The sequence below is a fragment of the Pelophylax lessonae genome (genome assembly GCF_965119305.1).
Source record: "Pelophylax lessonae genome assembly, chromosome: 2".
NCBI lineage: Eukaryota > Metazoa > Chordata > Amphibia > Anura > Ranidae > Pelophylax > Pelophylax lessonae.
This window is the reverse complement of record NC_138769.1, coordinates 22,520,259-22,532,639: the sequence shown is the minus strand read 5'-3', so window position 1 is coordinate 22,532,639 and position 12,381 is coordinate 22,520,259. Positions and strand designations below refer to the sequence as shown.

The window sequence follows — 12,381 nt, the reverse complement described above, 5'->3', positions numbered from 1 at the left end:
GTTGCAGAACTACACATCCCATGAGGCATTGTAAAACTCTGACATTCACAGACATAACTAGGCATGATGGGCATTGTAGTTCCTAAACAACTGGAGGGCCATAGTTTGAAGACCCCTGCTTTAAACTGTTGCTGCCTGTGTAACACACAAGTGTGGTGGCAAAAGGGTAGGCTTTAACGCACACACGCTGCACAAATGCATCACTGGGGGGGGGGGGGAGGTTTCTGTGTCGGGAGGGCACATAGACAACGCTCGGTTTCCACTAACAATCATTAGCCATTGGGACAGGTTTATGATCACGTGACCACTGACAGCCAATCACAGCAGTTACATGACCGCCAATCCTTCCCACCCTCCTACGTACAGACCCTATTAAAAGAGCAGGAAGGGGTTAAGAAGTTAATGGTTTTTTTCATTCATATTTTTTTATTGATTTATGATTGTATTGATCAATAGCTGTCTGAAAGTGGGTGAAATGATCTGAAGATCGGGGCGAGTACGGTCGGAATAAATCTCTGAACATACGCAAAGTCAGAGGATGGAGAGAATGCCTACGCCGGGTTCAAATGTCATCTATTACCCCCCCCCCCTCCACATTCTGAAAACCTAAACATTAGGTCCTATCTAGACTACTGAACGGCGGTAACATGCGTGCTAACGTAACGTGCGTTGAAATTTTTGGGCTGCCAGAGCACCCCAAAAATCAAATGTGACCTAAATGTATGCTGCCTTTACTGCACTGGGGTGCCATTGACAATGAATCGCACCACAACGCATGCAATGTGTGTTACTGCAACGCTGTAGTCTAAATTGTCCACAACCATCCCCCATAATGCCCATTTGTTGCTGCCATCTCCTTTTGTGTTCAGGCAGCCAATCAGAGGCTCTGGCTTCACAAAGATCCCACCCCTGCCAGAACCTGGCTTCAAGTATGCCCCCGAAACGGGAACATTTTTAAGGTTTCCGGAAAGGGAGAACGGAAAACGGTTCTCTGGGTTGGTCTTCAGACGTCGGACACAATGAAAACTCTTCCTACAAAACGTCATTTAAAAAGAAAAAAATGGAAGGCTGGAAGTCCACATAGACACACACCGACACACACACTCTTCTAGCAGCTTCATAGAAAACCAGACCGCCCCGCTGTAAACGCCGGACATCGCCCTCTGCTGGAGGGGTTTAGAAATGTTCCTGGATGTATTCCGCCATCAGCCGCTGTCAGGAGGAGGGTGTCAGACTGCCGCCGTCACTCCCGAGAAGGCCGGCTCGTAGTATGGAAAAGGCGATGGCGGTGCTGGCTAACTCCCAGAATCCCCTTCACTGTTCGTCTTGTTCATGAGGTCGAAGCTCTTCTGGAGAAGCAGGAGGGAATTCTTTAGCTGGAAGAGAAAAACAAAGAAGTTGATAAATTTAGCAGAAACTACAAACTGTTATAAAGCGCTCATTTCTTGGCCGGAGGACATCCAGCCCAATAGTGGTCGCCTAGATTTTTTTATTTTTAAATGGGGGCCTCAAGTGTGGAGTTGTCGATGTCTCAGTGCTCACACCCAGGGCCTCTGCCGACATGGGCTGGAGAAGTAACCGGTACCGATGGCAGACCCACATCAGGTAACAGGCCTGCTACACATACATTATATATATATATATATATATATATATATATATATATATATATATATACATATACACACACATACACACACACACATACACACACAGCTGCATTATTGTCTGTATTTAATATCTGAATAAGGTTCAGCTTTTAGTGGAACTGCTCTTTAGGTATTTGCGCTCCACCCAGATTGGTACAGCTCCAGGGTCTATCTACTCTATTTGGGGTAAAGCAGTACATTTTCCCCCCATGATTACCTGTTCAAGTGTGCTAATGGAGTCCTGTAGGACACCCTTCAGTCCGGGTCCAAGATGGTTATTTTGAGACTCGCCTCCTCGTCCCACAGTGCTGGAGTGTAACCTGGAAAGATCCAAACGATCCATTGAACATTCTAATACAAACAGATTAAGGACAAAAATTCTAAAATACATACAGGCTATATGGAATCGAGGTCTGAATTGTTGCAGCACTGCTGCCCTGGGTTCAGTTCCCTCAATGAACCTAAATGGTGTCTTCTCCCCTTTCTTCCAAGAACCCCAAAAAAGGATTGTGGAGTTTAAAAACAGACAAGTAACAAGTAACTGACTGCTTGTACAGCCGAAATGCTGGACAGACATCTTCCAGATCTCACCAAGAAAACCCAGACGAGAGTGCCGATAAGACACGAGAATCTCCTCTGGTACAGAGACTGATGTGATTGGCTCAGTGTTCTCTGTACAGCACTGCGGTATATGTCAGAGTTTTATAAATTAATAATAGTAATAGCGTGTAACTGTGGGGGTGGGGACATTAGAGCGTAAGCTCCTTTTTCACAGAGACCGTCACGGGCTTAGTGTTCTCTGTGCTGCGCTACAGAATATGTCAGAGCCTTTATACATGTATTACACTGAACAAAATTATAAAAATGCAACTCTTATTTTTGCCCCCATTATTCATGGAGCTGAACTCAAAGATCTAAGACTTTTTCTGTGTACACAAAAGGCCGATTTCTCTCAAATATTGTTCACAAATCTGTCAAAATCTGTGTTAGTGAGCGCTTCTACTTTGCCGAGATAATCCATCCACCTCACAGGTGTGGCATATCAAGATGCTGATTAGACGGCATGATTATTGCCAGAGGCGTAACTAGAACCTTCAGGGCCCTGATGCAAGAAACCATGAAGGGCCCCCCAGACCCCTGGCCGGGGCCCTTACCTTCAAGCCCAGGGCTCTTCCCACTAATCCTGGGGCTCTTTACACTCGTTGCATGGCCTTTTATTACGGTCCCGCAGCAGGATTCTTTCACAAGTTCTGCAGTGGGCCCCCTTCCTGCAATCTTGTGGGCCCACTTCCTGCAATCTTGGGGCTTCCCCACAGTGGTGCAATGCCAGGGTCCGGTCGCAAGTGTGACCTTTGCGATCCTGGAAGTTCACCCACTGGTTTGCTACCGGGCCCCCTGGAGCATGGGGCCCGGTAGCGATTGCAACCCCTGCAACCCCTGTAGTTACGCCCCTGATTATTGCACAGGTGTGCCTTAGGCTGCCCACAATAAAAGGCCACTCTAAAATGTGCAGTTTTATTACACAGCCCCAATGCCACAGATGTCACAAGTTTTGAGGGAGCGTGCAAATGGCATGCTGACTGCAGGAATGTCCACCAGAGCTGTGGCCCGTGAATTGAATGTTCATTTCTCTACCATAAGCCGTCTCCAAAGGCGTTTCAGAGAATTTGGCGGTACATCCAACCGGCCTCACAACCGCAGACCACGTGTAACCACACCAGCCCAGGACCTCCACATCCAGCATCTTCACCTCCAAGATGGTCTGAGACCGGCCACTCGGACAGCTGCTGCTACAATCGCTTTTCATAATCAAAGAATTTTTGCACAAACTGCCAGAAACCGTCTCAGGGAAGCTCATCTGCATGCTCGTCGTCCTCATCGGGGTCCCCACCTGACTGCAGTCCGTCATCGTAACAGACTTGAGTGGGCAATGCTCACATTTGATGGCGTCTGGCACTTTGGAGAGGTGTTCTCTTCACGGATGAATCCCGGTTTTCACTGTACAGGGCAGATGGCAGACAGCATGTATGGCGACGTGTGGGTGAGCAGTTTGTCGATGTAATCATTGTGGATGGAGTGGCCCATGGTGGCAGTGAGGTTATGGTATGGGCAGGCGTATGTTATGGTCAATGATTTATTGATAGCATTTTGAATGCACAGAGATACCGTGACGAGATTCTGAGGCCCATTGTTGTGCCATTCATCCACGACCATCACCTCATGTTGCAGCATGATAATGCACGGCCCCATGGTGCAAGGATCTGTATACAATTCCTGGAAGCTGAAAACATCCCAGTTCTTGCATGGCCAGCATACTCTCTGGACATGTCACCCATTGAGCATGTTTGGGATGCTCTGGATCGGTGTATAGGACAGCGTATTCCAGCAACTTCCCACAGCCATTGAAGAGGAGTGGACCAACATTCCACAGGCCACAATCACCAACCTGATCAACTCTATGCCAAGGAGATGTGTTGCACTGCGTGAGGCAAATGGTGGTCACACCAGATACTGACAGGTTTTCAGAGCCCCCAATACAGTAAAACTGCACATTTTAGAGTGGACTTTTATTGTGGCCAGCCTAAGGCACACCTGTGCAATAATCATGCTGTCCAATCAGCATCTTGATAGGCCACACCTGTGAGGTGGATGGATTATCTCGGCAAAGGAGAAGCGCTCACTAACACAGATTTAGACAGATTTGTGAACAATATTTGGGAGAAATCGGCCTTTTGTGTACATAGAAAAAGTCTTAGATCTTTGAGTTCAACTCATGAAAAATGGGGGCAAAAACAAAAGTGTTGTATTTATAATTTTGCTCAGTGTATTATAATAATAATAATAATAGTGTGTGACTGGGGGGGCCTATTCCTGCGTAAGCTCCTCTGGTGCAGAGACTGATGTGACTGGCTCAGTGTTCTCTGTACAGCACTACAGAATCTGTCAGAGCTACATAAATGAATAATACTAAGTGTGTGACTGTGGGGGGACATTAGAGTGTAAGCTCCTCTGGTGCAGAGACTGATGTGATTGGCTCAGTGTTCTCTGTACAGCACTACGGCATATGTGAGAGCTATATAAAATAATAATTTGGTTATAGTAATTATTTATAATTATTGACTGTGCAGCCAAATCCTTGTCCAGGCACTGGCTGGGCACATTAGAGTGTAAGCTCCTCTGGTGCAGAGATGGATGTGACTGGCTCAATGTTCTGTACAGCACTGCAGTATATGCCAGAGCTACATAAATGTACAAAAATAATAGTGTGTGACTGTGGAGGGGACTTTAGAGTGTAAGCTCCTCTGGATCAGAGACGGACTGGCTCAGTGGTCTCTGTACAGGACACTGCATATTATGGGAACACACAAAGTGATCACAAAACTCGTCCTACCTGCTGGATTTCTCTGGCTGGATGTGAACATGGTAGAAGTTCTGTGCGGCATGTTCGATCTTTGACAGTTTGAGGAACAGTGTAATGTTGAGCACGACAAGCAAAACCAGGCTGGTGGGTTAAGAGACAGCAGAGTTACATTATGTTCACAGTAGACACAGATCACCGGAGCAGAGTCCAATACCATCAGGCAAGTTTTTCAACTCTCCCCTAGACAAGCACAGCCCTACTACATGGTAAAATATTACATTTTCCCCGGAGTTGGGCTTTAAGTTGTGAAAGGGTCTTTTTAAAGTGCAAAGATGTGGCCTCTCAAACCATATTACTGTATGTCAATCTAGCATGCCTCAATGATTTGGGGTTAAGCACAGGCTCAATCTTGTATGCAGGCCAGTTCCCATCCACCCACCATCAGTACACAGTCCGGGTCCAAGGTCATAAAATTAGCTTCGGATAACAGATATGATCTGCAGTCCAGTCATGCCATGACTCTTTCTATAAGCAACTGGGACTCTAAAAAGGTCATTAATACACAGCAGCTGCTGAGCCTATCACTACGGATGTCTGTGTACAAATCAGTAGAGGGTGTACACGCTCTCCTTCCAAAGTACTAAAATTAAGGAAGAGGTCATAAAGCAGCAGTGGTCAACTTTCTCGATTTAAGGGGCCTCAAGTGCAGCTCCTAACATCATCAAAGGGCCACATATTTTCAGAGACTGCAAATTCCCAACAGACTACAGGCATGCTACAAAAGGTCAGGCGTGCTCCATGAATTGCTCAAGACCAAGGATGAGTACAGGTTGGGTCCAGTTTGGTTCTTGACACCACTGACCAAATATGGCCATATTTGGTCAATGGTATTGTCCAAATATGTCACATGGCCATATTAGCTCAATTAAGTCACTTTCTGTTTACCATTTTTTCTTAAAGTTCCTCTTTAAGCTTTGACATTTTTTCTTAAAGTTCCTCTTTAAGCTTTGAAAATGAAAGACTGAAGCTGATTGATTGCCATGCAGAAGTGCTCTTTGAGATAAGCTTCCAGAGCTTAGGACAAGAAATTCAAATGACTATAGCCTGAATATTTACTATGCCCTGGCCAATCCCTGGGGAGGTGTGCCCAGAAGGTGGTCTGGAGGCAGTAAATAGTCTCTTGTTGGTGGACTGTTTTTAATGATAGAATTAAATAAACTTTCTATATGTCCTCTAGAACAGCTTATAGACAACAGGGGATCCTTTGACTCCACAACTAAGTTAAGGATTTATCCCCATTTGTCCCAGGACATCTCCAGTAGATACTCACAAAACACTCATAACAATAATGATAATGTTATTTCTTCGGATACCATCTTTTCTTTTGCCTGCAAGCACAAAATAAATTAAAATTAATAAATACACAAACAAAAAATGTATAAACTCAAAAACACAAACTGCCCAACAAACTCAACATCAATCCACACCCTTCATGACCCCAGTACCCAACACACCCAAACTCAATCCACACCCTTCATGACCCCAGAACCCAACACACACAAACTCAATCCACACCCTTCATGACCCCAGTACCCAACACACCCCAAACTCAATCCACACCCTTCATGACCCCAGTACCCAACACACACAAACTCAATCCACACCCTTCATGACCCCAGTACCCAACACACCCAAACTCAATCCACACCCTTCATGACTCCAGTACCCAACACACACAAACTCAATCCACACCCTTCATGACCCCAGTACCCAACACACACAAACTCAATCCACACCCTTCATGACCCCAGTACAACACACCCAAACTCAATCCACACCCTTCATGACTCCAGTACCCAACACACACAAACTCAATCCACACCCTTCATGACCCCAGTACCCAAACACACACAAAACGTAATCCACACCCTTCATGACCCCAGTACCCAACACACACAAAACGTAATCCACACCCTTCATGACCCCAGTACCAAACACACACAAAACGTAATACACACCCTTCATGACCCCAGTACCCAACACACCCAAACTCAATCCACACCCTTCATGACTCCAGTACCCAACACACACAAACTCAATCCACACCCTTCATGACCCCAGTACCCAACACACACAAACTCAATCCACACCCTTCATGACCCCAGTACAACACACCCAAACTCAATCCACACCCTTCATGACTCCAGTACCCAACACACACAAACTCAATCCACACCCTTCATGACCCCAGTACCCAAACACACACAAAACGTAATCCACACCCTTCATGACCCCAGTACCCAACACACACAAAACGTAATCCACACCCTTCATGACCCCAGTACCAAACACACACAAAACGTAATACACACCCTTCATGACCCCAGTACCCAACACACACAAAACATAATCTACACCCTTCATGACTCCAGTACCCAACACACAAACTCAATCCACACCCTTCATGACCCCAGTACCAAACACACACAAACTTAATCCACACTCTTGATGACCCCAGTTCCTAACAACTATTCCCCCGTTTAAATCATCTTTATTTCTGACATATACCCCATCCTGTAATGCCATACCTGTAATGATGCTTCCATTTGGTTCATAACAACAAAAAGGCTTCTATTAATTTGATCTGTTACACATATGTGGTCCCATGTATTGTAGGAGAATATGATAAACCGTATCTCTACAGTTTTGTTATGATGCATTAATGGTTTCCACGGTTTTTAATATACTGTGTCTCTTTTTCTCTTGTTGAGCTCTCCTATTTCCACTAGGGGTCGCTGGTCTCTACATCACGCGTCATCCGGAAGCGGGACTAGCTTTGCCCAATAGCTCTCATGCTTCCGGTATTTAGGACGTACGTGATGACTCCCAAGTACGTCCTGAAGAAGCGTGCTGTGTCACGCGAAATGCGTCGACGTCACACGCTGCCTACTCCTGCTGACTCCGCCCACCATCTTTGAACCACACACGGCGGGAACTGATCGCTCCAGCGTCCGCCGGTGAACCGGCTTCTACCCACTTGAACAAAGCAGCAAGCTCCTACAGCTACTGGTGGACACCTCTGACGGCCACACCATGAGAAACAGCACCTCAGCACTCGGCACAATAGAGGACTAACTTCGGGTGACCCCAGAATGAATGGCTGACATTTTCTAAGACTTTAACAGTCGAAACCGCAAGCCGGCACTGAGGTAGGATCGTTACCTTTGTGTCATTCCTTGTCTGCATGGAACCGTATACTTACAGACTTCTATGGTCAGTAACAAGAAGAATGTATATATAACCTGCAGAACAGGCTTGTTTGTTGCTTTATTGTCTGCCTTCTCTACATCTATCGCTGAGCTGCACCAGTCCTAAGCCAAAACAATTTCCCTTTGGTTTCAACATTATCTACTTTGGACTTTCATTAATGTTGCCACAGGTGAAAATCGGTTGTCAATTTTATACCGACTAGAAAGCGACTTGGACAGTGTATGCCCATCCTGCAAGCTTAATGCTCTTTCACTGTCGCTACTTCATGTTGCTTGCTTTGCATTCTGCTTTGAACTGTCACCATTGAAGTATCATCCTTTTATGTCCCTGCTATCTGTGCCCACACTGGAACATACTAAAGTCAGCTGGCCACATGAACTAATATCATTACATCAAAGTAAATACCATACTGGCTTGCTATACCCTTTACTATCTGCGACTTCACTACGCATTATTGAACAGCATCAGTCCAGAGTCCCAACAATCTCCCATCGGCTTTTACAAATGTCTAAAATTGGAATGAAAAATAGCCGCTAAAGGAGGCAATCGGTAATTTATCTACACCGACCGGCAAGTGACACGGACTGTCTATGTTCACCTTGCAAGCCCCAATGCTCATTTATCGCTACATGTCACCCCATGCTGCTTTTTATGCATTGCTTTAAGCTGCTGCTATCACTGTGCTTTGCTGTATCTCTGCAACTCCTATCAATATAACTTGCATATGAAATGGTCTGAAACATATGTCCATATACCAGTATGTATGGTGGTTGAGCGGAAAATGCTATACATGTTCATTGTGGGTCTCACCACTATTTTGAATTATCCAACCCAGTTATCACCACTACAATTGTAGCCGGATCCCTATGTGTCCAACTGCTACAGAATAAGCTGTCATTTCTTGAAGATTTTTTGGAATCGGAACTTTACCTAATCTCAGTGGTGGTTTCTTTCACCCCCTTGTGGTTCAGTGCGGGATGGGTGGTGGGCGGAGCCTAGCACAACGTAGGCAGTGATTTTCATGAGACAGGACCACCCAAGGTTTTTACCCAAGTGTTTGCGAGTACACCTTTTTATCTTTTTCATATATTGATGCTGTTGTTTTTCAATCACTTATTGTTGCCTCAATAAAGACATTTCACTTTTAATACACCAGATCTTTGTTTGAGCCATAATTTGCAACTCCTTCCTTTTTTCTTCTTTTTTCTTACACACAAACTTAATCCACACCCTTCATGACCCCAGTACCCAACACACACAAACGTAATCCACACCCTTCATGACTCCAGTACCCAACACACAAACATAATCCACACCCTTCATGACCCCAGTACCCAACACACACAAACTCAATCCACACCCTTCATGACCCTAGTACCCAACACACACACAAACTCAATCCACACCCTTCATGACCCTAGTACCCAACACACAAATTCAATCCACACCCTTCATGACCCTAGTACCCAACACACACACAAACTCAATCCACACCCTTCATGACCCCAGTACCCAACACACACAAACTCAATCCACACCCTTCATGACCCCAGTACCCAACACACACAAACTCAATCCACACCCTTCATGACCCTAGTACCCAACACACACAAATTCAATCCACACCCTTCATGACCCTAGTACAAAACACACACACAAACTCAATCCACACCCTTCATGACCCCAGTACCCAACACAAACAAAACGTAATCCACACCCTTCATGACCCCAGTACCCAAACACGCACAAAACGTAATCCACACCCTTCATGACCCCAGTACCCAACACACACAAAACGTAATCCACACCCTTCATGACCCCAGTACCCAGCACACACAAAACGTAATCCAAACCCTTCATGACTCCAGTACCCAACACACACACAAACGTAATCCACACCCTTCATGACCCCAGTACCCAACACACACAAAACGTAATCCACACCCTTCATGACTCCAGTACCCAACACACACAAAACGTAATCCACACCCTTCATGACCCCAGTACCCAACACACACAAAACGTAATCCACACCCTTCATGACCCCAGTACCCGACACACACAAACATAATCCACACCCTTCATGACCCCAGTACCCAACACACACAAACTCAATCCACACCCTTCATGACCCTAGTACCCAACACACACACACAAACTCAATCCACACCCTTCATGACCCCAGTTCCTAACACACAAACTCAATCCACACCATTCATGACCCTAGTACCCAACACACACAAACTTAATCCACACCCTTCATGACCCCAGTACCCAACACACACAAAACGTAATCCACACCCTTTCATGACTCCAGTACCCAACACACACAAACGTAATCCACACCCTTCATGACCCCAGTACCCAACACACACAAACTTAATCCACACTCTTGATGACCCCAGTTCCTAACACACAAACTCAATCCACATCCTTCCTGATCCCAGTACCCAACAAACACAAATACAATTCACACCCTTCACGACCCTGGTACCCAACAATCTTAAACTCAATCCTCTGCAGAAGGAAAGCTGGTTCCTGTTTACCCAAGTTCTAAACTGCTGATTCTGCATTATTGTGTATGACCCGGCTTGCCTCCTGACCTGCCTCTGGAATCAGTCTTTGCTTCCTGATTTGGTACTATGCTGCACTGCTGTTCCCGACATTGGTTTGTGCCCAAACTCCACCTGTGTCTCCTGAGCAGGACCCCGCTGTCTGACCGTGTCCATCCGGCAAGTGCCTCAACATAGTTTCTGTAAACTGTTCCTGCTCCATGATCCTCAGTCCATTGCTCCACACATCTGGCAGCAATGCAGATCTGATACAGCCTGTACCTCTGCCTTAATTCCCACTCCCTGCCCTCTTACACGGTCACCACCTTCAGGAGTGTTGGATGGAAGGTGCAAAGAGGAGCCCCCTCATTTACTCGGTCTCTACCAGGTACATGATAGGTATGAGCAGAGGGAAGCGGATAAATATGTGGAGCAACTTCCCAGAGTTTTATCTTACCCTTTACTGGCTCTGCCCTAGAGGGACCTATTGTGCACTGCTTTGCTGGATTACAGTTGCCTTGCTGGAGGGAGACAGTGTGAATTGCCCTGTTGGATTACTGTTGCCCTTCCAGAAGGTCTGTCCAAAAGGAGCTATGTCAGATGTCTGTCTGGAGGACAGGTCATCTTTTAAAGGAATTTTCTGAACTGAAAAATGTACATAGATAAGTCCTGCTGGTGGACAATGGACAAGGACGCACTGTGTACAAAATAGGGTACTTGTGGCTGCTATATATTGGTCAAGGACCTAAATTGCTAAGATGAGAGGAAGATCCATTGCAACCTAAAGAACTTACTGAAAAAAGGTGCAAATTTTAGACAGGGGCCAACTAAAGATGCGCACAATGCAAAAAATTTGTATAGTTTCGGATTCTTTCATTAATAATTTTGTTCCATCATATTGATAGAATGGTTTGTTTTCGGAATTTGTTTTATTTATTCTTATTCGTATACTGTATATATATTTTTTAACCATTTTAAAATTTCAGGGCATGGCTCTATTCATTCTATTCAATTTTTTTCTATTCCATAAAGCAGCCCAAGTAGGAATCATCATCTTACACTTGCATACCTTACTGTATGTATTGCAATAGGTTTCCATTTCAAATTCATTTTCAAATTAAAATTTTCGAATTCTGATAACTTCATTTCGTTATAATTTATTTTGGATTCCTTGAAATTCATTACTATTTGTGATTCTGAAATTCAGATACATCCGAATCTCTGAATATTTAAAATTTTGCCTGAATTTCAATATGTAACACAAAAAAAAATAAAAATAAAAATCGTGCATGACTGGAGCCAAGTAACCTACCAGCATGTTCTTGAGGTGTGTCAGGAAACCCATGCAAGTACATGAAGAACCCACAGACTTTATGCAGATAATTCTTACTGGGACTCAACCTAGGCTGGCCATACATGGAGTGAATTTCCTTCCTGCAACCATGTCGCTAACGATAATCGCAAGTAAAACCCGGCATGCTGGTTGTATCAAAGTTGAGCAATCAATTTGGAACATACAGCCTGCCCATACAAAGTTCGAATCTCGGCC

General features: G+C 45.0%; 1 protein-coding gene across 1 annotated transcript in view; it reads right to left on the bottom strand.

Annotated features, from left to right (window-relative positions):
- Positions 1-1,072: 1,072 nt before the first annotated feature.
- The window catches only part of GRAMD1C (GRAM domain containing 1C), a 263,253-nt gene continuing 251,944 nt past the window's right edge, over positions 1,073-12,381 (bottom strand). Inside the window, exons 15-18 of the mRNA XM_082245479.1 lie at positions 6,341-6,398; positions 5,041-5,151; positions 1,867-1,969; positions 1,073-1,376 (exon numbers count right to left, since the gene is read on the bottom strand). Coding sequence (XP_082101605.1) covers positions 1,296-1,376; positions 1,867-1,969; positions 5,041-5,151; positions 6,341-6,398 — 353 coding nt within the window. The 3' untranslated portion in view covers positions 1,073-1,295. The remainder of the gene's footprint in view (positions 1,377-1,866; positions 1,970-5,040; positions 5,152-6,340; positions 6,399-12,381) is intronic.